General features: G+C 66.4%; 7 protein-coding genes across 7 annotated transcripts in view; 5 read left to right on the top strand and 2 right to left on the bottom strand.

The window, feature by feature from the left end:
- Positions 1 to 2936: 2936 nt before the first annotated feature.
- EMIHUDRAFT_223522 (hypothetical protein) lies at positions 2937 to 3913 on the bottom strand (the record flags this gene model as incomplete). Its single annotated transcript, XM_005791715.1, has 2 exons — positions 2937 to 3753; positions 3822 to 3913. The coding sequence occupies 2 exons, from the start codon at positions 3911 to 3913 to the stop codon at positions 2937 to 2939; spliced, it is 909 nt and encodes a 302-aa protein (XP_005791772.1).
- A 620-nt stretch (positions 3914 to 4533) lies between these two features.
- On the top strand, positions 4534 to 5955 carry EMIHUDRAFT_108891 (hypothetical protein; the record flags this gene model as incomplete). The annotated part of the gene is made up of 1 exon (XM_005791714.1): positions 4534 to 5955. One exon carries the CDS (start codon positions 4534 to 4536, stop codon positions 5953 to 5955), a length of 1422 nt encoding a protein of 473 aa, XP_005791771.1.
- Positions 5956 to 11999: 6044 nt separating this feature from the next.
- Positions 12000 to 13243, bottom strand: EMIHUDRAFT_223519 (hypothetical protein; the record flags this gene model as incomplete). Its single annotated transcript, XM_005791713.1, has 2 exons — positions 12000 to 12242; positions 12326 to 13243. The coding sequence occupies 2 exons, from the start codon at positions 13241 to 13243 to the stop codon at positions 12000 to 12002; spliced, it is 1161 nt and encodes a 386-aa protein (XP_005791770.1).
- Positions 13244 to 13936: 693 nt separating this feature from the next.
- Positions 13937 to 15162, top strand: EMIHUDRAFT_108888 (hypothetical protein; the record flags this gene model as incomplete). Its single annotated transcript, XM_005791712.1, has 2 exons — positions 13937 to 14418; positions 14613 to 15162. 2 exons carry the CDS (start codon positions 13937 to 13939, stop codon positions 15160 to 15162), a joined length of 1032 nt encoding a protein of 343 aa, XP_005791769.1.
- A 1635-nt stretch (positions 15163 to 16797) lies between these two features.
- Positions 16798 to 21379, top strand: EMIHUDRAFT_108887 (hypothetical protein; the record flags this gene model as incomplete). The annotated part of the gene is made up of 6 exons (XM_005791711.1): positions 16798 to 18527; positions 18599 to 18725; positions 18938 to 19095; positions 19348 to 19561; positions 19719 to 19781; positions 21281 to 21379. 6 exons carry the CDS (start codon positions 16798 to 16800, stop codon positions 21377 to 21379), a joined length of 2391 nt encoding a protein of 796 aa, XP_005791768.1.
- On the top strand, positions 21290 to 23283 carry EMIHUDRAFT_223515 (hypothetical protein; the record flags this gene model as incomplete). The annotated part of the gene is made up of 4 exons (XM_005791710.1): positions 21290 to 21370; positions 21593 to 21713; positions 21791 to 22752; positions 22990 to 23283. The coding sequence occupies 4 exons, from the start codon at positions 21290 to 21292 to the stop codon at positions 23281 to 23283; spliced, it is 1458 nt and encodes a 485-aa protein (XP_005791767.1).
- An 891-nt stretch (positions 23284 to 24174) lies between these two features.
- The window catches only part of EMIHUDRAFT_223514 (hypothetical protein), a gene marked incomplete at both ends in the record, with an annotated part of 4324 nt that continues 3154 nt past the window's right edge, over positions 24175 to 25344 (top strand). The window contains 2 exons of the mRNA XM_005791709.1: positions 24175 to 24498; positions 24765 to 24791. Coding sequence (XP_005791766.1) covers positions 24175 to 24498; positions 24765 to 24791 — 351 coding nt within the window. The remainder of the gene's footprint in view (positions 24499 to 24764; positions 24792 to 25344) is intronic.

Here is a 25344-nt window from a genome sequence, read left to right as displayed (position 1 = left end):
ACCGGCCGAGCAGCGCCGCGCCTATGCGACATGTCTCGGACGTGGGCTGGACGTGTCCCGGACAGGCACGCCGCAGGCGGGCCGTTGTGCCAGCGCTCCCGCAGGAAGGTGGCACACTCGGCCGCCGCCTCGCCGCCCCCCGCCTCGCCGGCCGCCCGCGCGTACGCCACCGCCGCCTCCACCGCCGAGTCGAAGGAGCCCAAGTAGACCAGCTTTCCGCCCACCCTGCGCTGCGCCCAGAAGCGGCCAGAGGAGCGGTGCTCGTACACGCCCTTGTAGCCGGTGGCGTTGCTGCTAGAGAGGTGCAGCTGCACGCCCCCCGTCTCCGCCGCCACCGGCGCCTCGCCCCCCTCCTCCTCGCCACCCTCCCCCTTCTCCTCCTTCTCCTCCTCGCTGTCCTCGGCGGCGGTCTCCCTCGCCTCCGGACGCGCGCGGCTGCAGCCGACGCCGCTCTCGGGCGCGAACTCTACCGCACCACCCACGGGACCGAACCCACACTGGATTCGAGACTCTGGCGGTAGGGTACAGACGGCCCGCTCGGGCGCGAGCTCGTCGTCAAGGGCGCAGGCTCCGCGCTGCTCGTCGGAGTGGGTGGGCCTAGAGGTGATGATCACACACACGGTCGTTGACCAGGTTGGCGGCGCGTAGGAGATAGTGAGTGCTGCATCGCCGAGATGGCCTTCAACCCATCGCTCTCCGCTCTCACACTCACCTCGCTCTCCACAAGGAGGAGGTGTCTCAGTGGACCATACATCCACTTCGCCACCGATGAGCTACCTTGCCTCTCACACACCTCTCGCTCATATCTCGTGCGATCTCGAGAACGAATGTCACACGCACCTCTCTCGGGCCGCCGTCAGCCTCTGCTCGTCCGACTGGGAGGGTCCCCCCGCCTCAGCCGCCGGATGAAACAGCTCCGCCAGCGGCACCGCCTCCTCCTCGTCGCCGTCCTCGTACGCCACGCCAAAGGTGCCTGCTCACAGCTGCAGGTGTGAACACGGCGTCTCTTCACAGCACGTACGCCCCACGCCAACGGTGCCGTCGTTGTTGACGGACGCCACCTCGCCGCGGTACCTACAAGGGGAGGGAGGGGAGAGGGTCGGCAAGAGCAGCTCCTCCCCGTCGCAGTCTTGGACACGCTCGAGCCGCGGCACCAGCGAGACACGTCCGAGAAGTAGACCGCCACCGCAGCCCCCTCGACGGCGTCGGCAGCGGCGAGCGGCGCGCCCGGAAACTGCTGCAGCGGCTGCTGCTGCGGCTGCTGCTGCTGCGCAGCGTGCCGCGCGTACGCCACCGCCGCCTCCACCGCCGTGTCGAAGGTTCCCAAGTAGTTCTGCCTGCCGTCCACCATGCACTTCACTCGGAAGCGGCCAGAGGGAATCTTTGAGACGCCGGTGTAGCCGGTCTGGTTGCTGTTGGACAGGTGCAGCTGCAAGCCCTCGGACTCCGCTGCCGCCCGCGCCTCGCCCTCCTCGTCCGGCACCGCCGCCGCCGCCTCCTCCCTCTCCTCCCTCTCCTCCCTCTCCTCCCTCTCCTCCGCCGCCGCCGCCGCCGCCGCCGCCTCCCACTCCTCCTCCTCGTCCGGCGGAGGCGTCCCGGGAGGCGCCTCGGACCCCTCCGCCGCGGCAGGCATGGCGGCCTCGGACCCCTCCTCCTCCTCCTCCTCCTCCTGCTCCTCCTCCTCCTCCTGCATCGCCATCGCCATTAGCTGCGACGCTGGCTGCGGAGGCGGCCAGACAGCGGCGGGCTGCAGCAGGGCGACGGTGGTGTCGCTGTCGTACTCGCTGCTGACGAGACTAGCTGGAGGCTGCTGGTGCTGCCGCTGCTGCTGCCGCCACCGCCGCCGCCGCTGCCCATGCTGCTGCTCCTCCTCCTCCTCCTCCGTCTCCATCCTCGGTTGCAGCTGCGACGTTCAGAGGTGTCCTGTCGGCGCCGGCGCGATCGCGGACTAGGATCGGCAAACCCGGAAAGTGGGTCAAAAATGACGACCCACACGTGTAGGTGCGTATCTTAGCTGAGGCTCGCGCCCTGACGTGTAAGTGCTCATGTGCACCGAGCCCATATACGCACCTGCATGTGTGGACGCGAGTATTAACTAAGATGAGCGCCCACGCATGAGGATGCGCGTCTGCGTCCAGGCAGGTAGCCCAGATACCGTCTTCGTGTCTGGGCGCTTATCTTGAGTAAGGCTCGCGCCTACACGTGTAGCTGCGTATCTTGAGATGAGCGCCAATACTTCACGGCGGCCCCCTCGGGGCGCTTGCGGACGACAAAGAAGGTGCGGCCTCCTCCGTCAAGTCCTCCTCTCGCGCAGGCCGGGGTTGAGACACTTGGCGGCTGGCTCGACGACCGTCGCCACGTCTTTCCACTCGATGTTGCTGACCGCCATGTGGTCTGAACGCTTCGCTACCCGGCCGCCGCGGGCACCTCGGCGCCGGCATCATCCTCCGCGGCATCAAGGAGATCCGCCATAAAGCAGCGCCCAGCAAGCCAGGGACAGATGACACAGGCGACTTGAGCGCGTATCACCCAAAACTATTCACTTTTGAGCGCCATATGCGCAGGTGCGTATGTCAACATACGCGCCTCCACGTGTGAGCGCTCATTATATTGACTAATATTCGCGTCTGCATGTGTGGGAGCGTATGCTGACCGCCACGCACCCACGCCGACACCGCGAGTACTAGCTAAGATAGGCGCCACAAGCGTGGGCGCTCATCTCAAGATACGCAGCTACACGTGTAGGCGCGAGCCTTACTCAAGATAAGCGCCCAGACACGAAGACGGTATCTGGGCTACCTGGACGCAGACGCGCATCCTCATGCGTGGGCGCTCATCTTAGTTAATACTCGCGTCCACACATGCAGGTGCGTATATGGGCTCGGTGCACATGAGCACTTACACGTCAGGGCGCGAGCCTTAGCTAAGATACGCGCCTACACGTGAGGGTGGTCATTTTTGACCCACTTTCCGGGGTTTGCCACTAGGATCTCTAGCCCCTCAGTCGGCTTGGCACCGAGGCGCGTGCCGCCACTCTTCCACTTGTCCTTGAACTCGTTGAGCAGGTCGTCGGCGCGCTTGAAGCCCTTCGTGTACAGCGTCGACGACCCAGCGCCGCAGGGCAGCGCAGACGAGACGCCGATCGAGATGGCAGGGCCCTTGGCTTCGATCGGCTTGCCGTTTCGGTCGATGGGCTTGGGGTCGAGTGCGGCAAAGTCGAAGCGCTGCTGCAGGCTGCGGCACGTCGCCGAGTGGACGTCATCGAGCAGCGAATCGCACGCCTGCGCCTGGTCGCCTTTGAGCACGATGGCCAACACGATCTCGTCGCCACCGAAGCGCATCGCCACTGCGTGGCCGAGCGCTCCGTTCTTGCGGTTCCACTCGTCAACTGCGCGCTGAATAGCGCGGCACGCGACGATGATGGCGAAATCGCCGTGCGCGTGCGACCAGCGGTCGTTGACCGTCTTGAAGTTGTCGAGGTCGGCCGAGGCCCAAACGACGCGCAGATCGCTCGATCCCTTGTCGCCGAGCAGCTCAAGCAGACCGCCGAGGAACGTCTTCCCCTTGAGCAGCGTGAGAGGGTCGTGCAGCGTCATCTCAAAGGGCTTTCCGGCGGTGCGCGCCTCCTCGACGGACTTCCACGGCAGCGATGCCAGCTCGCCCTCGTTGGAGCGCTCCAATTCCTGGTACTCCAGTGTCAGCTTGCGGCGGTTGCCACCGACGGCCTTGAGCTGGTCCGCGGCGGAGGAGAGCCTGCGCGCGCGCGAGCTGAGGAGTGAATGCGGCTGGCGGGGCCGCGACACGCAATCGAACGCGCGCACTTTGCAAGGAGCAGGTCGTTTCGCTTGTTGATCGCCTCGCGAAGCTCGGGCGGAAGGTCGTAGCTCTTGATTTTCTCGATGATGGACGACATGTGAGTCTGCTGCAGGCATGAGGAGTGAGAAGACGGCGAGCTCGTGTGGGCGGTGAGCTCAGACTAGAAACCGATGCGGGAGTCACTGGGATCACATGCGAGCCTGGGCCGAGCCCAGAGAGGTTTGGTGCTCGGCGCTGGCGAAGCGACGCAACCGGTCTGCACACGTTTCAGTTCCGAGTCCTCGCGGCAGCGAGGCGCTCCGCGAGGCGCTACGGATGGCCGCGCGGCGTGCTAGGTGGTGCGGCGTTGCCTCGGGGCGTAGCGCGCCTCTGTAAAGTGCAAAGTGTGCTCAAGTAGCTCAAGGAGCGCGGCTCGGATGGAGACACGCCGCGGCGGCGCGAGTTTTCCGAGCGCCCTGCTTTTTTTCCCCTTTGCCTAGTTTCTAAAATGAACTCGGGGGCACGGGACGTGGCACAAACGGGGCACAAACGCATGTCTACAAACAGGGAGGCACCTACTGGCCTTTCTGCTCTAAAAGGTGGAATCTGACGGGAGCCGCACCGAGTTGACGGTGCCGAGCGCAGGGACCTTTAGCATAAAAAACAACGGCGTGTCTCCATGAACGGCGTCTTGGTCCAAAAAATCGGATCCCGAATAAAAACTTGTGCATTTCCCCGATGCTGGTCACCCAACCTTTACACGCCGACGACGTGCCGCCCGGGGCGTGCTACGAGCTCAAAGCACCGTTGAAGGAGGCGCCCCGACCGGTCGGCGGATGGGACGCCAGGCGCATCGCCGACTTTGCACTGTTTGCGACGCTTGCGGCGAGCGGTGCGGCACACGCCATCTACACTGCCATGCAGGAAGCGAATGTGACGGACATTGCGACCGACAGCGCGACTTTGCACGGCCGGCTGCTTGCGGGCATGGCGCCCCACGCCGGTGCAGAGGCAGATAAGGAGACTTTCCACGCACTCGCGGGCAGCATCGGTCTCATGCTCTTCGATGCCGCGCTGCTGCCCTTTGTGCTCGCCACGTGGGCCGCGCTGCTTGGGCTCGGCACCCGGCGCGCCAAGGACGTGACGCGCGCCGCTATCGCGCTCGTGTTGCTCGTGCTTGCCTTGCTCTTCCGCTCCGACACGGAGCCGGTTACGCGTGGCGAGCTGTTCGAGCTCGCATTTATCGTCGGCACCGTGCACTTTGTCAACAATCTCCTCATGCTCGAGGACGACCCGGAGGCGGACGTCGCGGCGCTCGTGCGTAAGTACCGTCGCGCGCTCAGCCTGGCGGGCACGGGCATCGCGATGGGCTACTTCTTCAACTTTGTGCTGCCCATCGTGCGCGCCATCGACGGCGGCAGGAAGCGCTTGCCAGGCAGCGCAGCTGCCACACCATTGCCAATCATGCTGGACGGCAAGAATGAGGCGCTTCGCGGCTCATGCGCGCTCAACATCCTCATCCCGCGCGATCTGCCCGACGCGTATCTGCGCGACGCGATCCGCAAGCTCGCCAGCCCGAGCGGCACGATTATCGGCGACCAGAGCTTCCGCCCGATGCCCGTCACCTTTTTGCCGCTCACGGATGGCATCACGGATGGCATGTTCGACATCCCCACGGCGGTTAACGCGCTCTATCAGCGCCGGTGCCACCAGAAGGAGCTCGACGAGAAGGACGAGAAGGCGATGGAGGAAGAGGACCCGGCCTTCAATGAGCAGGCCTTCAATGCCGTGGAGCGCCATATTTCCGCTGCGATGAACTGTGCGCAGCAGCGACTGAGCCGCCTTCCAGTGATTTCACGCTCCCTCCTGGCGAGCCTGCGGCGCGACGACGTGGCGGGCGCGAACACGGCGACCGCGGGCGCGCCGGTGGACACATCGGAGGTGTCGCTCGCCTTCGAGTTGGCCGATTTTGCAAACGCCCTCATCGGCCTCATCGAGCGCGACCCGCTCGCACGCAAGCACGTGCGCGTGTGGTCCGTGCCGCCGCCACCCTTTGACATGCAGATGATTGCTGGCCTGTGCCGCGCGTGTGACGACACTCCATTGCCGAACGAGGACAACAATTACAAGAGTGCCATGGGCAGGAGGGCGATGCTGTGAGCAGCGACTCGAGCATCGCTCAGACCGGGTGCACGCCAACCGTGAACCACCGCCCACGCAGCCAGTCCGGACAAGGCGCAAAAACAGGCATTAGCGCCTCTCGCGTGGGCACTGACGGCCCTTGCGCCAGTGTGTACATTCTACACACACACGCCCTAGACATAAATGCAACTGCGAGTACAAGAGATACGCCTATAGAGCAAGAGCAGAACGCCCTCCGTCGTGGTCAGAGAGAGCTCGCAGTCCGTGTGTGCGCTTCCTGATACCCCGCACCCCCATGGCCCACCCGACTCCCCGCCGCCCCTCTCCCTACTTCCTCGTCTCCGCGAGGCTGGCTTGGAGGAGATGCATCGACCCTCCGCCCCCGCCGGCGGCACGGTGTCGGGCGGCTAAAGTCAGCCCCCTCCGCTTGGAGCCTTTGCTCAGAGGCGCGTCTCCGGCACCGACTTGCCAGATTTCCACGCGCCTGTAGGACGTCCCGGCCGAACTCAGTTCTCCAACCCCAGCTCTGCATGTGCACGTGCATGGACATGTGCATGTGCATGTGCATGTGCACGTGCCTGTGCATGTGCATGTGCATGTGCATGTGCATGTGCCTCGGCGTATCTCGCCTGCTCCGTCGAAGAGCGTGTCGAACCCGTCGCGCGCCTGGGCGGGCGCCGCCGTCTCGGGCGCAGCGAGAGCGCCTAAAGCCGTATGGCAACCGTGTCATGCCTCTTTTCGTATCTCTTGCACAGCAGCCACCGCACGCGCAGCAGCCGCAATACCTTGACGCCTCCCTGCACTACCCCTCACACGAGACAACTGCTCTCGCGGCTCGATCTCTCGGCTCGATCTCGGCTCGATCTCGGCTGAATCTCGGCTGAATCTCGGCTCGATCTCGGCTAGATCTCGCGCCGGCGACGAGCTTCGCGCGCTTGGCGGGGCCAGCAGGCCCCCCCGCGCCCGCCATCGGCACGCACGCGGCCATCTCCTCCATCTGCGCGGCGCGCGTGTTGCCCGCCGCCCACTCCTCCACCTTGCCCTGCAGGTCGGCGGCGAAGGTCTTGCCGAGCGGCGCAATCAGCGGGCAGAGCTGCCTCTCCTTCGCCTCCAGCAGGCTGCCGACGAGAGCGGCCAGCCGTGCCGCCGCCTTTGCCGTCGCGCGCTCCGTGTCCTCGAGCCCATTCGACCCGCTGTTGCCCTCCTCGATCATCGCCTTGAACTCGTCCAGCTCGGCGTCGTCCCACGCCTGCGCGAGATTTGCCGAGCTCCGCCGAGACCCGCCGAGGTCCGCCGAGATCCGCCGAGACCCCCGCCGAGATCCGCCAAGTTCCGCCGAGACCCGCCGAGACCTGCCGAGATCCGCCGTGACCCGCCAAGTTCCGCCGAGATCGATCCGCCGAGATCCGCCGAGATCCGCCGGAACCCGCCGCCCCCTTCGCCTTTGGCACTCCAAAGTCCTCCTCGGCAAAGGGCGTGAAGAGCCAGTACGTGTTGATGCCCGGCTCGAACGCATGCACCGCCTCCGCCGCCACCTCGCGCCTAGAAGTTGACAGTCGCCATTCCAACGGCTATACACCGATCAGCCACTACGTGGAACCGTCGCGGCCGCCGCCACCCGCACCTCGTAATCGCGGCAGGCACCTGCACGCTCTCTCTCTCTCTCTCTCTCTCTCTCTCTCTCGCTCTCGCTCTCGCTCTCTCTCTCTCTCTCTCTCTCTCTCTCTCTCTCTCTCTCTCTCTCTCTCTCTCTCTCTCTCTCTCTCTCTCTCTCTCTCTCTCTCTCTCTCTCTCTCTCTCTCCCTCCCTCCCTCCCTCCCTCCCTCCCTCCCTCTCTCCCTCTCTCTCTCTCTCTCTCTCTCTCTCTCTGTGTGTGTGTGTGTGTGTGTGTGTGTGTGTGTGTGTGTGTGTGTGTGTGTGTGTGTGTGTGTGTGTGTGTGTGTGTCCCCTCTCCCTCCCTCCCTCCCTCAGGGCCGCCGGCAGCTTTCTTTTTCTTGCTTGGGCACCGCCGCACCTTGTAATCGCGGCAGGCACCTCCACGCCCGCCGCCTTGATGGCCGGGAAGAGCACCTGTTGTAGCACAGATGGGTTGCTGATGGGCAGAGAGCCAGCAAGCCACGGGAAGTGTCTCGGAAGTGTCTTGGTGAGCGTCGCGGAACAGTCGCGGCATGTTCGCATAGGTCTCGCCTCATCCTCGAGGGCGTGCTGGAAGCGGATCGGCGCCGCAACGTACCTAGAGGAAAATTCACGGAAAAGCTTCCGAGAAGGCTCAAAAACCTGTACGATTCGACGGAGCGCCGTGACGCACTCGTCGAAGAACTGGCCGAGCGACTTGAAGGTAGAGTCGGTCGGCTTGCGCCGTTCTCCGCCGACCATCGCCTCGGTGATCCGCTCGAGGCGGAGCAGCTCGTGCCGGATCGCCTGCAAGACGGCTCCGAGAAGTTTCGAGAGCGGCGGCGCAAGCCCTAGAGGGAGGAGGCGTCTGTGAAAGGTCGTGAAGTGTCTCGGAAGCCTCGTGGTTCAGCGCAAAGAGGAGGTCGTTCCACTCGGTCGGAGGGGTGTACCAGACTCGCGAGGTGACGCCGCCCGAGTAGGTTTCGAGGCCGCGAGCGTCGAGCGGGTCGACGTAGCGGTCGGCAGCGGAGGCGAAGCCGAGGCCGCCGATCGCGGTGAAGAGACCGCCTGCGGCGAGGCTGGATTGCTCGGACGGCGTGCCAGGCGGCGATGCTACGAGTCCCATTAAGCAGAAGAGAGCGACGCGTGCTATCTATTGTCCGGCGAGCTTGCTTTGCGTTCGCTCACCTGGGCCGAAGAGCGCTGCCTGCGCAGGTGCTGCGCGTGTGTGCGTCGCGAGCGGGCGCGACGACGGTGAGAAGGAGAGGCTGGCTAGCAGAAGCGCTGGCGCCATCGTCAAGCCGGAGCCAATGAAGAGTGTCCGCTTGGTGCCTCACAAAAAAGAATCTTACAGAGCAACTCCCTCGCAAAAAAGAAAGAGACGTGCGCGACGCCGGCCAAACTCACCTCCCATCAGAGGAGGAAGTGACAAGGGAAAGAACGACGAGAGTGGGACGACCGCGAGGTGGCATGAAGGTTGCAGCGAGAATCGGCGAGAGACTGCGAAGAGAGATAGGAAGAGGCTGAGGGACGTAATAGGATGATAGCTTGACACCAGAGGCCACAAGCTGATCCATGCGAGGCGTGTCGGCATCAGCGGCCCCAAGAGCGTGCACATGCACAGATGGCGCCGCGTCGTCGAGAAGCATATCGATTATATTGGGGCGTGGGGTGGCTGCAGCCGAGGTGGCAAAGTCTGGACCCTGCAGCCGAATGTCGCTGTCGCCAGACATGGTTGTCGCGGCACAGGCAGCAGGTGAGGACGGGGGAGGCGGCGGAGTCGGAGGGTCCTCCACGCAGAATAAACAGCCGTCGCACTTTGCCCATGTGCACTTGTTTGGGGCAGTTTGCCTCTCGCACCACGCCGCACAGCGCGACGACGGCGAGGGTGAGGGTGGCGGGGGAGGGTCCACGCAGAATAAACAGCCGTCGCACTTTGCCCATGTGCACTTGTTCGGGGCGGTATGCCTCTCGCACCACGCTGCACAGCGCGACGACGGCGAGGGTGAGGGAGGCGGGGGAGGGTCCACGCAGAATGAACAGCCGTCGCACTTTGCCCATGTGCACTTGTTCGGGGCGGTATGCCTCTCGCACCACGCCGCACAGCGCGACGACGGCGAGGGTGAGGGTGCCGGCGAGGGTGCCGTTTCCCCCATCTGCTGCTCTAGAAGGCATACAAGTAGGGTGATGCGATGTAGCCGCCTCCTCATCGCCAGCCCCAGCCGCGTGCTCTAGCCAATGCTGGCGGAACCGGCGTTCGGTCGTTCATTGCACCTCATGGCGGGTGGATCGTTCATTTGCGGGTGGATCGGCAAGGTTCTCGAGGTTCTCGAGGTGGATATCCTTTGGCCGCGTTGGGTAGCGAGAATTGGTGTGACGTAACGCACAGGTCTGACCCAAAGAGCGCCGTGATAGTCATCTCAATCAGCGAGTCTGGCATGAGCTGATGAGCTGCTCCTTCCTCGATGTGCTTCTGCTGCAGGCAGGTAGTTAGTTAGTGGCGCTTGTCCCATTTGTGTCTCGTTGTTCCCCTAGGCGGCGGCAGAGGCGGCGGCGGCGACGGCGAGGCGGACGGCGGCGGCGGAGAGGGCAAGGCGGACGGCGGCGGCGCAGGCAGGGCGGAGGGAGGCGGCGGCAGAGGCGGCGGCGGCGACGGCGAGGCGGACGGCGGCGGCGGAGAGGGCGAGGCGGACGGCGGCGGCGCAGGCAAGGCGGACGGAGGCGGCGGAGTGGGCGGCGGCGGCGACGGCGAGCCGGATGGCGGTGGCGAGGGCGACAGCGACGGCGGCGGCAGCGTGGGTGGCGGAGGGGCAGGCGGCGGCGGTGCCGGAGGCGGCGGCGTGGGCGGCGGCGAGGACGACAGCGGCGGGGGCGGCGGCGGCGAGGGCGGAGCCGGCGGCGGCGGCGAGGGCGAGGGGGGCGCCTTGACGCAGCAACAGTGGTCGAGGTTGAGGCCAGTCTCCCCGCAGTCGGCCGCTGTTTGCACGGGGACATCGCGGTGGATCTCGCACGGTGCCCTGGAAGGGAGCAGCCCGCGGGGTCGAGGGAACCACTCGAACGCCTTGCAGCTGGCATCACGGAGGCACCTTTCCGCGCACGCGTTAAATGTGGTGATGCCCCGGAGGGCGGTGTACTGGCCAGTCTCGCACGTCGTGGTCCGGCACCCGCCTTTGTTGCCAAAGCCGAGGAAGTGCCCGGGCGGGCAAACCAGCCCACCGGGGATGCCCGGATAGCACTCCTCCGCCGGCAGAGGAGCCGCCGGCAGAGGAGCCGCCGGCAAAGGAGCCGCCGGCGAGGCGGCGGCAGGCGGGGCGGCGGGTGGCGTGCTCGGTGGCTCGGCGGGGAGAGCAGCAACGTCTGGCAGCGCGGATGCGACGTCTGGCAGCGCGGCTGAGGATGCGACAAGCGCGGCGCCGCTAGCGGCGGTGACCAAGCCGCCAGAGACGGTGGCCAAGCAGAGAAGAATGCCGAGCAGGCTGGACCAGCCGAGGCGGCGGGCCTTTGAGTCGCGGCGCCACATCACCGTGCCGATGACGGCGGCGGCTACGGCGGCGACCTTCGGCGGACCCGCCGCGAGCCACGAGAAGGCGCTCGCGAAGAAGCCGATGCTGACGCTGCCGCTCAGGACGGTCGCCGCGCCGTTTGTCGCGCACGGGAGCCCGTCCCGCCTCTCCAGGACGGTCGTCGAGAGCGCCGCCGCCGAGGCCTGGTTGCCGCCGCTGCCACCGCCGCCGACGACGCTGCCGCTCAGGCCGGTCGCGGCGAGTTTGGCCACGTCCGAGCCGGAGGCGTGCCCCCCGACGAACCCGGGCTCGCCCCGCGTGGCCGCCGCGGTCGCGGGGAGAAGGGAGAGGAGAAGGGAGAGGCGAAGGGAAGCCATCGATGACGCTTTGAACCTGGCGGGTAGAGACCACGCCTGCTACGTTCACAGCACAAGCCCTCGCCGGGGGCTCGAGCATGCGCAGCGAAAAGCATTCCAGACGGATCCCCCCTGTGAAAAAGTGAGGCGTGTTCTCCACTCGCCAGGCTTTCATTGTGTTGTTTTGGGCGTGCACGGGCGGGGGCAGGCTTCAGAGAGAAGGCGCCGCATTTTTCTTTTTTACTTAACATGACCGCCACCGCCCGTCTTGCGTCCACCATACCGCATTCGATTGTGTAAGCAGGAGTCAGTCTGCGGACACAGAGGCGGCCGATGCCGTTGGTCTCCCGATGGCTGTGGCGCGCCGATGCCTTTGGCGTCAGCCGGTGGCGGAGGCGTGTCTCTGACTGACTAGCTGACTGACTGCGCGCATGCGTGCGCCATCCCCCGCCCCTCCCCCGACCCTGGCCGATGCAGTGCGTGGCCGGCTCGCCGCTCGAACAGCACAGCGCGAGCCGTCGACGACTCCAGCCCCGGCCACCCGTCCCGGGCCTCGACATCGGCTCACTCATCCTCCTCCGGGTGTGTCTCATTGCGGCAGGCGACGCAGAAAGCTCGGGAGGAAGGCGCCCGGCTCCTGCATGCGGAAGCGGAAGCCGCCCGCAGGGTCCGACACGAGCACCTCCTCGAAGCGTCCGGCGTGGATCGCTCGGCCGCGGGCCGTGCGCTCCACGTCTGCGCGCGACGGGAAGAAGCAGGCAAAGCCGCGCAGCGCGGCGGCGAGCTTCGCCGCCTTGTCGTCGGTGATTGCTGCGCGGAGATGCGCCTCGTCCTGCGATGGCGAGAAGAGGGTGCAGTGGACAAACTGCATATGCCCCGCGCGGTGCATGTGCTGTGGAGGGAGGAAGCGCGCACGGTGAGAGATCTAGGATGCCCATCCTGCTGGGACGTGTCGTCAATCTCGAGAAACGTCATCAGGCTGCGCATGATGCTGTGCAGCTGCGGCAGCAAGATCGTGCTGAGGATGAGGTTCTGGCTGACGTCTTGCGACTCGCGCACCCACTCCGAGTACTCGCGGACGATGTCGCACAGGCCAACCACCATGTCTCTCGTCTCCCAAGCCGCCTCCGGGGCAGCGTACTCGCCTTGCGCACCGAGGTACGGCCGGAAAGCGAGGTCCGACAGCATGCCGTGGGGCCGCGCGTGCTCCTCGTACTCGATGTCGGGCGCGTCGGAAAAGTTTGCGAAGAAGGCGAACAGGTCGGCCACGCCTCCTGCGACTTCGGACGGCCAGACCTTCGACGGGTCGGCCATCTCGACATCCTCTCCAGCGAGGGCATCCATCGCGGCGGTCGTGCCTTCGTCCCTCTCTCGCTGCTCCGAGAGCAGCACGCGGAGGGTAGACCGAGTCGAGAGCTCAGGGTGGCGAAGGCACGCGATGCCGGCCTCTTGGATGTGGGACTCAACCAGCCGGGCCCACAGCCAGCGAAGCGACGAGGGGTCGGCGAGCAGGCGGCGCACCCACCCGGCCCAGGCCGAGCACACCCGCGCCCAGGCGCACAGGTCCGCGGCGGAGATGTTGTCGGCCGAGCCCTCCAACGCGTGAGGCAGGAAGACGCTCGTGGGCAGAGATCGCTCCCCCGTCACGAAAACGAGCGGGTCCGGCAGTCTCGCGTCCGGCGCGTCGGAATTTGAGCTCAATAGCGCGAGCACCTTGGCCGAGCACGACAGCCTTCTTTCCACGTGCTCACGCATCGTGTCCATCGTATGTCCGCCGCCGTTCTGCATGAAGGTAATGTCGCTCTCCAGGTTGCGCGGGTGGAGGGGCCGCATAGTAGAGGGGTGAACCACGATTGAGCGCCCCCTTCTACACACTTGGGGTTGGGTACCGTGAAGGTAGGGGACGATGCAAATTAATCTAATATGCAAGGCGAATGCAACTGACTGTGTCGAAAGAAAGAAAGAAAGAAAACGGACAACCCAAGGGGGGATGGGACGAGCGCCAGGATTCTCCGCGTGTCCTTTTTCTTGAAACACCTGACGCGCGGCCGCGAGGGACACGGGTGCGCGTTCGCAGGGCAAGGGCCTTAAAGTAAACACAAATTTGTAAATTCTTTTCCGTGTTCTGGGTAATGGCACCGCCACGGTTCAGAAGCGTAGACCTCGAGCTGAGAGATGGTGCCCAGCCGAGCTCTAGTGTTCACCACACTACTCTTCGCCAGCCCGCCTGCGTCCACGGCAGCCTTGCAACAGGTCCGTACACCAGCAGCACCTGCATCAGCAGCGAGGGTCAGCACGTGCGTCTTAGCCAGCGCGTGTGCTAGACGCCAACCTCTCCTGCCGTCCGCGCGGCTCCGCGGCGGAGCCGCGAGCATCCGCAGCGTGGCCGAGAGTCCTGCAGCACCGGCGAAATCATCGCCTGCGCTGCCACTCCAGTTGACCGCTTTCGTCTTCATCGTGGGCATCTCGCTCGTTACTCTTGAGCCAGCGCTCTTCATGATGAATACGCTTGGTAGCGAACGAGGCATGCGGCTGCTGACCCTGCTGTCCGCGACCAGCGCTGCCGCCGAGATTGCGCTGTCGCCATTCTTCGGAGGCCTGACGGACAGCCTCGGTCGGAAGCCTGTCGTCGTCGGCACGATGCTCGTGGCGTGCCTCACCAACCTGGCCACCGCGGTCTACCCGACGGTCGCGCTGGTGGCGCTCTCCAAGTTTGTCGCCTCGCTCGTCATCGGCATCTTCTTCCTCGCCGCCGGTGCCCTCCTCGCCGACAACTTCCGCTCGGAGCCTGCCAAGCTAGCCGCGGCGTCGGGCATCCTCTTTGCGCTCGTCAACGGCAGCTTTGGCCTCGGCGTCGCGCTGTCGGGCCTCCTGCCGAGCGGCTTGCGGTACCGCTACGCAGCCTCCGCCGCCGTGGGCCTGTGCGGACTGCTCCTCGGCGCGAACGGCATCCGCGAGTCTCTCCCTCTGGCCGACCGCGTCCCGTTCCAGCTGCGCAGCTTCAACCCGTTCGCCTTCACACGTCTCCTCGGAATGAGCCGCCTGATGAGGCCACAACAGCGTAGATGCGAAGCACCGAACCCCTGTCCAGCGCTCGAGAAGACGCGTGTTCGTCGGCATGGACGCGCCTGCGATGGTCCTTCACAGCGTTGGCGTGAGAGACTCGTATTCCCACCCTCAGCCCTTTATGTTCCTGCACCAGGCTGCTGTCGGCGCTGATGGCACTGAGCCTCGCGCCGCTCTTCATGGGGGACACGCTGCAGGTCTTCTGCCTGAGCCACTGGAAGCTGACCAACACGCAGGTGTCGCGGCTGTTCACGGGCGTCGCGATCCAGGGCGTCATCGCAAACACGCTCAGCGCCACGCTCATCAAGCGGCTCGGCCTGCAGCTCTTCACACTCCTCTGCACGGGCTCGACCCTCCTCTTCTGGGCGGGCTTCTCGACGGGCGTGCCGCGCGTCGCGATGGTCGGCGCCGCCGCCGGCCTGCTCGGGCCTGCGCGCACGCTTGGCGCCTCGACGATGATCACCTCCGAGGGGTCGCGGCTTGGGATCCCGCAGGGCCAGCTCTCGGGCGACCGCGCCAACCTGGTGGCGTGGCTCAAGGTGCTCGGCCCGCTCGTGTATGGGCAGCTCTACGTCACGGGCACCGCCTCCGGCGTCCCCACCCTCCCCTTCCTCCTCAACTGCGCTTTCGCCCTCGCGGCGCTACTGCTGGTCCCGATGGCTCTCGCACCGGCGCCGTCGCGATGAGCACTGGACTTGCTCTCGCTAAATCATTTCTTATTTTGGTGTGAGGTCTGTGGTCTGATTCCTTTCTTGAGGTCTGGGGAGCTTATTACGTGTTCGTGTGTACGCGCCCGGCGTCACCGGCCGGCGCCCGCACCGCCTCTTAGAGCCGTACACATACCGTTTACCGATTACCGGGCCTTGCACTTTAAATGGAAAATGCCGTGGGGCTCCTGTCGTTAGACGTGGAGACGCGAGGGTTGCCCCCCCTTGCCCCACCACCTCGTGTGTGTGGAGAAGTTTACCTTACCTTACCTTACCGATTACCGTAACCATTAGCACCAGACAGCGAGGCCGAGCGTTTTTGATCTCTGGATCTGTGGGCGCCCGCCCGCCGCCTCTGAGGGGGTCGGGCCCCCTAGACTGAAAACAAAAACAAGCTCGAAAACAGCCAAAATCAGCCTGCGAGAGAGGCACTGCGCGCCGCTGACCTCAATGTGGGGATGTGTGCCGACACCAATACTGATCTAAAACCTGGAAACCCTTGTTCAAAGCCGACCCTAAGCGCCATCCTTCCTGGTGCTCTCACCTGATGCTGCTTCCCCGCGCCGCCTCCTTGGGCCCCCTTGGGCGTATCTTCTACTCCCAGTGGGGTCTCGGGCCCCCGGGCCCCCTCTTGTTTTCTGTTTTCTGTTTTTCAAAACGCCCGCCCGCCCGCCACCCCTGGCCGGCAGCTCGCGCTGCCGGCGGGGTTGGTTGCTTGGGGAGAACCGGCACGGGGAGGGCCGGCCTCCCCGGAGGGGTCGCCCCCTGGAGGGGCCCCAAAGGGCCCCCCGGGGGGGCGGGGGCCCCCGCCCCGAGGGGCGGGGGCGGGTCCTTCCGTGTCGCTCCCCTCGTCGGGAGTGTCCGTCGGGATGGTGTTGTCCGCCCACTCGGCAGCGTTTGAGCCTCTGTCACCTTGCCTGCCGCGAGCAGCTAGCTCGTCGACGTAGTCGTTCCATTTGTTGCCGCTGTGACCCGCCACATGCCTCCACGTCACGGTGTGTTTGGCGCGAAGGCGTCGCCAGAGGGAACGAAGGCGCTCCGCTAGCTGTCTGTTCGTTTTGGGGGTCACCCTCCCCATCATGCACGCCGCCGCGTACTCGCTGTCGGTCCGCACTACTCCGCGTGAGCCCGCTCGTTGCGGTGACGAGGACAGGAGAGCCCGGAGGAGCTCGGCTAGGGCGGTTAGTTCCGCCGTGTTGTTGGTATGCCTTCGCGCGCCGAGGTAAGCTGGGTGCGCCGCCGAAGTGACAACTGGCCCGTAGCCCTCGCTCGCCAGCGACGCGCCCCTATCGCCGATTGCGTCGCCCCCGATGAGTACTGTATAGGCCCACCCTGCTTTCCCTAGGTCTTCCGACCCGTCTGTGTATGCCACCCAGTCGGGCGGGCGTCGTTGCGCCTGCTCTGCCAGTTGCTGCTGTGGGCGAAGAACGACCCCTGGTGCCTCGACCATTAGTCTCAGCTTGACCCGGCATGCCCCCCCTTCACCCTGAGGCACACCAATCCTCGCTACCCAACGCGGCCAAAGGATATCCACCTCGAGAACCTCGAGAGAACACCCTGAGGCGCTACACAGAGCACCTGATGGGGGGTCTGGGGAGGGCCTCGCAACGATCGATGCACGCTGGGCTCCTGCCAAATCGCGGCGTCGAGGAGCCGCTCGCTGCGAACGAATCCCGCTCACGCGCCGAGACGACTCCTGGCACCGACGAGCACGTCAACGAGACCTGTGTACGCAACGCCGACACGACCCTCGGCGTCACCGAGTCGCTCGCAGCGACTGCAGCGCTCCGATCACGCACTGCCGGCTCGACACTCGAATTGTTGAGCCCTGCTAAGGCTTGCAGTCTGACGGCTGAGCTGCACCTCTGCAACACGTTCGGATGTATCTTGGCAAATAACCACCCTGGCCTTCATTTGTGTCCGGAGCCGGGGAAGCGCGGCCGCGATGCCGCGCCGTCGCTGCCCGCACCGAAGAGGAGGCCGCCCGAGCCCTGTTCAACCCCGACCGACGGCTCCTCCGAGGAGGAGCGGCACCGACTCTCGGGCGTCCCGCCCCCCGAGCACCGACTCTCGGGCGAGTCCAGTTCCGACTCTGAGTACGACCTCATCCCGCTGTCTCAGCGGCTCGCCTTCCGGCGCGGCGAGCAGCTAGCGAGCGCCGTCGCCACCAAGGGCGTCAGCGTGCACGAGCGCGGCGCCGGCTGGCAGCCGCATGGCGGCGGCGTCGAGGCACCCGCGGCCGAGGCAGCGGCGGGCGCGGAGCTGGCATGGCTACAGGCGGGCAGGAATCTTCTCGACTTCGGCGGCAAGGTGTGGGAGGCGGTGGGAGAGACAGGTGAGGCGGCAACGGAGGCAACGGAGGCAGCAGACATGCAGACGGAAGCCTCGGCTGGAGCCGGCGCCTCGTCTGCCGTGCAGGCTGACGCCGCCGCCGACGGCGCTTCTGCTGGCGCCTCCTCCTCCTCCTCTGCCGTCCCGATCGACGCCGCCGCTGACGGCGCGGCTGGGAGCGCCGCTTTTACCGACGCCGACGCGTCATCCGCACGTCCAGCCTGGCGACACGAGCCGGTCTGCTGCACGTGCGGCCGCGACGACGGCGACGAGTCGCTGCTGCTCTGCGACGGCCTCAAGTGCAGCGTGGCGCAGCACACCTTCTGCTGCAGCCCGCCGCTCGCCTCTGTGCCCTCTGGCAAATGGCTTTGCGACGCTTGCCAGCTGAAGCGCATGCCGTCGTTCCGCGAGCAGCTGGCGCAGGCACTCGAGGCGTCGAGAGCTGAGGAGCCGGAGCTTGCCCTCGAGGACTACGGCCGGCGCGTCCCGCTGGACCAGCGGCCGCCCAAGCCGCCTCGAGACCCGCCGGCGTGGTCGCAAGATGCCGACGGCGTCCGCACCCTGCGGCTGGCGCAGCAGGCGCCCAGGCTCGACTTTGTCCGCGCGGTGCAGAGGGGCACCATCGTCGACGGCTATGGCAACCGCGTCGCGGGCACCGTGTACGACGAGGCGACGGATCAGCCGATTGAGAGCTCCGCGCTGAACGCGCACCCCGACCCGCGCGCGGTGAGCTCGGATGGGTGCAAGGCTGCGCGCGTGCTCACCGAAGAGAACGTGGAGGAGGACCTCGAGGCGCCGTTCATCTCGCCTCCCGCCGCCGGCGAGGAGGCGGCGTGGAAGGTCTTTGCCGCTGGCGGTGCGCTCATGTGCAAGATCTGTTTTCTTCCTGCCCATGATGGCGCGGTCAAGGCTGCTGCCGACCAGGCGGTGCTGGGGGTGGCCGATGCGCTCGAGAAGGGCTCCTTCCAGCCCGACCAGAAGACGGGCGGGGGGTATGTCGTGGCTGGCAACGGGTGCGCCTTCCCGTAGCTGTAGCTCACCTCTTGGCTCTCACGCCTAAGACACCCGGCCCGCGGTGGCGCAGGTGCATGCAGAGCTCGGTCAACGTGACCCGCAGGCTCCGACGCACGCGTGCCGACGGCACGGAGGGCGCGTCGGTCGTCGTCCCGTACACGCGCCTCGACACCTTCAGGCCTGGCGTTCGGGACGCGGTTCGCACACCGTCCCATATCTCCCCATCTCTCCCCATCTCTCCCCGAACAGTCGGCACCGCGCCTCTTGCCCCCTTTGGCTCCTCCAGTCTCCCCCCCCAATGTTGGGTGGCCGAGCCATAGCTGCAGTTGTGAAACTCCCACCCCGCCCTCTGCACCCGTGAGCGACGCGACCCATCCGCATTCCCGTCCGCGACCGTCGCACGCCACAGGTGCAAGGCGCGGCGCCGCTGATGGGCCGCGTAGCCGAGCACATCGGCAAGGTCTTCCCCGAGACGACGCGCGAGATGGCGTCCGCGGCTCGCTTCCACCCCGTCGTGAAGGACCTATTCATGCGTCCCTCGCCCGCGTCACAGCGGGAGCGGGACGTGTGAGCGACGTCTTCCTCACGCCTCGCGGGTCCCGAGTAGGTACCCGTCGCACGAGGAGCAGCGGCGCGGCCTCGAGGGCGGCGACGGCGACGATGCCTCGGACTCGTTGGCGGCGCACCAGCTCGCGCTCCGTCTCGGCGGCCGCCTCCGCCGAATGGCTGGCGGGCGCTTCAACCCGCGGCGGGGGCGAGCCGCCGGCCACTATATGCGTGAACGGCTACCCCGAGAGCGCGCCACGCGCTTCCCATTAGGCTGCAGCTGTGCGCGCTTCACCTCGACTTCGACGACGCGCACCGGCTGCACGGTTGCCCGCTCATCTACGCCCTTCACCTAGAGGAGGGCGTCGAGCTGCCGCAGGGGCAGGAGGCGCGGCCGATGCCCCACTCCGACCTGATCGTATTCGAGCGCGGCGACGGCGGGCGCTGCGTGCGCGTGCAGACCGCCTGCCCGCATCATGTGTGCGTGGTGCGTGTCTTGCCAGGATGCTGAAGACGTGTAGAGCATCCTGCTCTTGGAAGGCCGCTGGCACACACGGCAAACAAGCACAACACACACACGGCCTCGCGTCACGCACTGCCACTCTGCCGGCCCTCCCTGTCGTCACACCTCTGACTCTCCGCAGGTCATCTTCTGCAGCGACGAGCACCTCCACGGCAACGTCTTCCCCGACTCGCTCGAGCCGTCGGTGACGCCCGGGCTCGCGCTGCTGCGCCTCGTACCCTATGCCCGCAAGGGTCGTCAGCGGTCGTACTCAGAATCGTGCCAAGCGTGTGCTTTTACACAGGCACTTGCTGTGAACAGGCATCGACGCCTTTTCACGGGCAGTCGAGCACGACGGCGCTCTCTGGGAGCGCGCCGTGCCGTTATTAGACAGCAGGCTGCGCGAGCGCTGGGCGGCGCGCGCAAAGCGTGACGGCGTGTGAGCGCGGGATGTGTGTGTGGTGACGGGGTTGCGAAACAGAACTAATACCAGCTCCCTGCTGTACACTGTATGCCGTACAATGCCCACTAGAGCCGTTGTAACCACAAACCACCCATGCCACTTTTAAACGTACGGCCAGTAGACAAGTGTTGTCACTAACAGAGTAGAAGGATCTGACCTCGGGGCCGATGTGACCAAGCGCTGGTAGCGCGGTTTTACCTCACACCCATGGTGTCTCACAGTGTGCCGGCAGTCGCCGAGCCAGTGTCGCTCACACAAGCCGCAGCACGACAAGTGACTGAGGGCCAGTGAGGGCGATCCCATCGCTGTCACAGCTGTGGCAGCCGCACAGTAGGCTGTGCCATCTGTGCAGAGCGTGTGAGCAGCAGAGGAGCTGCTCTCCCCAAGCTTCAGGCGCAAAGAGCTGCATGCCACCGAAGGCGCTGTCGAGGTTCGCCGAGCGCGGCGCAGGTTGGAGGACACCGTCACCGACGAGCGTCCGCGTTGGACTTTTCACTCCGGACAAAGACGGCGACACAGCGGACAGTGCAGGGTGTGTCCCCGTCACGATAGCGGCGAGGCGCGGGACCGTCTGTGGCGAAGTGGGTCGCGTCCCCCGATTTCCGTCAACTCATGGTCCGCACACCCTCTACGTGGTTGTACCAGCATCTCAGGAAGCCGCCGCGCGCCGGCCGCTGTGGCCACGTGATCTCTCGTAAGTATTCCTCTCGGACTTTGTCTTTTGCTCCAGTGGACGCCGCTGCCGACGGCGCCGCCGCCGACCCGCCCGCCGCCGACCCTCCCACCGAAGAGGTCGGCGAAGCTGCGGACCCGGCCACGCAGCCCGAGGCCGCCGCTCCGGTGGCAGAGACCGACGTCCCGATGGAGCAAGCGCTGAGCGATGCCGAGCATACATTCACAAGAGCACGAGCAGGAGGAGCAGCCGCTGGCGCTGCACGAGCGGCGGCTCGCGCTAGTCAAAAAAAAATTGCGTTTTACCCTGCGAAAGACACTACTCTCCCCCTCCCGTCACTCGTCCCCCTTGGCGTGGCGCGCCTCTCCCCCAGCTCTCGGTATCGCGTACTGCACGAGGCTTGCGAAAAGGTCAGCTCTTCACACAAAAACCCAACGCGGCCAAAGGATATCCACCTCGAGAACCTCGAGAGAACACAAAAACACAACCACGGACCCAAGAGGCACAAGCTCAGACAGTCGACGAGGACGAGGCGAGCTGGTTGACGCGGTCGTGGCTGTCGCTGCAGGCCCAGCGCATGTCAGTCGCGCTGCAGCTCGCGGCGGCGGAAGAGATTGCGACCGAGCTCAGGCTCGCCGCGGCGTCGGAGGACGCCGCCGTCGCCTAGACTCCCCTGCGTCACTACGTGCCTCCCCGTCTTTGTAGCCTGGCGTTTGTGCCCCGTTTGTGCCGCGTCCCGTGCCCGCACTTGGAGCACTTGGAGTGCAGTCGGCAACCTCACATCCAGGGCCGGTGAGCTGAGAAGCGCATCCAGCGGGCCGGATGATCGGTATCGGGTTACGGGCTAGAGAGCCCTAGCCCCGGGGGTGCGCGTTCGCAGGGCAAGGGCCTTAAAGTAAACACCCGCGAGTTCATTTTACTCGAGTTTGTCGAGTATAAGGGACTCGAAAGCGCACAACCGCGGCTCGAAATCGCACACATCTGCTGTGGACGCGGACAATGTACATGGAGCCACGCCCAAATTCCCCGACGCCCGACGAGCCGGCATCAAAGCGCCAACGGACGGCACTGCAGCAAGCGGAGGCCGAGGGCCTGACGCTGGTGCGGACGGAGGGGCGCGGCGGCTTCCGCGGCGTTGGATACCATGAGGGCCACGGCGCCAAGCCATACGCGGCTCAAATCATGGAGGGCGGCAGCAGCACGCATCTTGGCTGCTTTGCGACGGCCGAGGAGGCGGCGCTGGCGTACGCCCGCGCCGGAAAGGCGGCTGGGCGCGCGAGTATGAGCGCGGCGGACGCGGTGCAGCAAGCGGAGGCCGAGGGCCTGACGCTGGTGCGGACGGAGGGGCGCGGCGGCTTCCGCGGCGTTGGATACCATGAGGGCCACGGCGCCAAGCCATACGCGGCTCAAATCATGGAGGGCGGCAGCCTCAAGTACCTTGGCCGCTTTGCGACGGCCGAGGAGGCGGCGCTGGCGTACGCCCGCGCCGGAAAGGCGGCTGGGCGCGAGCCGCGGGCTGGGCGCGAGCCGCGGGCTGAGCGCGTGCCGCAGCCGAGTATGAGCGCGGCGGAGGCGGTGAAGCAAGCGGAGGCCGAGGGCCTGACGCTGGTGCGGACGGAGGGGCGCGGCGGCTTCCGCGGCGTTAAATACCATGAGGGCGGCGCCAAGCCATACGCGGCTCAAATCATGGAGGGCGGCAGCATCAAGTACTTTGGCCGCTTTGCGACGGCCGAGGAGGCGGCGCTGGCGTACGCCCGCGCCGGAAAGGCGGCTGGGCGCGAGCCGCGGGCTGAGCGCGTGCCGCAGCCGAGTATGAGCGCGGCGGAGGCGGTGCAGCAAGCGGAGGCCGAGGGCCTGACGCTGGTGCGGACGGCGGGGCGCGGCGGCTTCCGCGGCGTGGCATACCAGGAGGGCAACCGCGTCACGCCATACAAGGCTCAAATCATGGAGGGCGGCAGCCTCAAGTACCTTGGCCGCTTTGCGACGGCCGAGGAGGCGGCGCTGGCGTACGCCCGCGCCGGAAAGGCAATGGGGTTGGACGTCGCGAAACTGGAGGCGGCGAAAGCTGCAAAGGAGGCGGCGAAGGAGGCGGCGAAGGAGAGGCAGGCGGCGGCGAAGGAGGCGGCCGAGGAGAGGAAGGCGGCGGCGCAGGCGCAGGCGAAGCGCGAGCTCGACGAGCGTCAGCGGCTGGCGGCGATGCGTCAGCGCGAGCTGCTGCAAGAGGCCGCGGCGAGGCAGCAGCAGCAGCGGCAGCGGCAGCAAGAGCGCGCCACCGAGGCGCACACGGCTGGCGGCGGCGCGGCCAGCGGCGGCGGTGCGGCTGGCGAGTGCGGCATGGTGGGCAGCGTGGCTGATGCGCCCGTCGAGGCGCTCATCACGACGGTTCTGAGCGGCGCACCACTTGGGCCGCGTGCGTGCCTCGGGATGCCGCCAGAGGCGAGCCACGAGGCGTGCCGCAAGCGGTACCTCGCGCTCGCGCTGCGCGTGCACCCCGACAAGACGTCGGAGCCACGCGCGCAGGAGGCGTTCAAGGCGCTCGAGGCGGCCTTCCGCAGCATTCCAGTGCCATGATACAGTACGACAGTCGAGTACGACTGTACGAGTCGGGGGGCGACCGGCGTGGCCGGGTCGCACCGGTGGACGGCTCTGCACACATGGCCACGAATAGACAATATTAATACAATTGACCATTGGGTACGGGTCGCGAAACGCGCCGCCCACAGAGGGTGCAAGAGGGGGGGGTGCGCTGGCGTGGCCGTGTGGGGCGTGGGTGCGTAAAGAAAGAAAGAAAACACACAACCCAAGGGAGGGATGGGAGAACGGCACGCCGCCACCACACAGGGATTTTAAGGAGAGGAGCGTGGGTGCGTAAAGAAAGAAAGAAAGAAAACACACAACCCAAGGGAGGGATGCGTGAGCGCCTCGCGCAATGGCAGGGAGAAAGAATTCTTGATACGAAACCACGACGACACACACCAGTCGACTCGCATCGGTTGCCTCCATGAACGGCGGAGCTATTCTCGCGCCCACACCACACCTGGCTCCAACGTGGACACGCCCATAGCTGGGGACACTACTAGGTCACGCATGGCATCACAGAAGTTTTATCTCTGGGCCCCGAAAGGCATCTCTAGCAGTGTCGTTACACATGCCCCCTCCCCTCCTGGGCGCATGCGCCTCACGTCTCGCCAGAGCATAAGCCCTTGGCGTGTGGCGAGACGAGTTTTTCGCCATGCAGCGAGCAGCAAGCCGCCCGCCGCAAACAGCCGGAGGCCTCGCCGCGGCACTGGCTGCGCCGCGGTCCCGCACCCGTCGACGCAGCTCCCCCCGCGGAAGACCGCGCGTAGCAACGTCTTGACGATCGAGATGAGCGTGCCTGAAGCTCGCCCACCTACTGCCCTCTCAATGGCAGGGAGTTCTTTTGGCGCCCCCCTTGACAAAAGAATTCAGAAAACGCGTGCGATGTCCTCCGCCGTGGCGCAGGCGCTGCCGCCGTCGATTCTCGCGCTCTTCGCGCCTCGCCCGCCGCCCCCATTCAAGCCGGCGCCTGAGAAGCGCAAGATGCCGCGCTACGGCACGGTCGCGCACCTCGTCTCCGAGTTCGAGGAGCCGTCCGCGACGCCAGCGCCAAAGCCGGCCGCTGTGGTAGAGTCGAAGGAGGCGCGCCGCGCGCGCAAGGCCGAGAAGCGCAAGGCCAAGGGCGAGGCCGATCTCGAGGCGAAGGTCGAGGCGTACGACCCGAACGAGGACAGCAAAATCAAGGGCGACCCCTACAAGACGCTCTTCGTCGCGCGCATCAGGCGCGCGCGGAGCTGCGCCGCCCCCGCCGCCCCCCGCGCCCCCCCCCCCAACCCACCCATCCCCGCTGGACCCCGCCGGCCGCCGCGCCGCCTCGTGCGCTCGCGCTCCGGCCAGCCCGAAGGTGCACGAGACTTGCCCGTCCGACATATGGAGCGCAGCGTGCGCCCAAATTGGTCACCCGCTCACCATCTCACTGGCGGCCTCGACACAGGCGGCACGCTCCGCCGTGGCGCAGATACGACACGACCGAGGCGAAGCTGAAGAAGGAGTTCGAGCAGGTCGGCCCCATCCGTGGCATCCGCCTCTGCTTTAACACCGAGACAGGAAGACGCCGCCGACGCCGCCTCCCGCCCCAACGCCGCCTCCCAAACCGCCGCCGCCCTCGCGCCTGCCTCCGTCGTGGCTGCCGCTGCTCTCACCCTAGACACCAGCCACCCCTCCACCCTCGCCGCCCCCACCCTCGCCGCCCCCACCCTCCCCGCCGCCGTCGCCGCCACCGTCGGCTCCGCCCCCACCTTCACTGCCGTCTCCGCCACCGCCCTCTCCCCCACCGCCGTCGCCCCCACCGCCCTCTCCTCCGCAGCCGTCGCCGCCTCGCCGCCCTCGCCGCCTCCACCGCCGCCCCCACCGCCGTCGCCTCCGCCGCCTTCTCCCCCGCCACCGCCCACCGCCGTCGCCCCCACCACCCTCCCCGCCCTCCTCCGACCCCCCTCCTCCGCCTCCCTCGCCGCCGCCCCCTAGGCCCTGCCCCGGCTCCCCCTACCCCACGGTACCCGAACCCACCCTCCCTCCCGTCCGCAGGGAAGCCGCGCGGCTACGCCTTCGTCGAGA

Source organism: Emiliania huxleyi, assembly GCF_000372725.1.
Source record: "Emiliania huxleyi CCMP1516 unplaced genomic scaffold EMIHUscaffold_110, whole genome shotgun sequence".
Taxonomy (NCBI): Eukaryota; Haptophyta; order Isochrysidales; family Noelaerhabdaceae; genus Emiliania; species Emiliania huxleyi.
The sequence above is the reverse complement of the archived record's forward strand: the minus strand, read 5'-3'. Positions and strand labels throughout refer to the sequence as shown.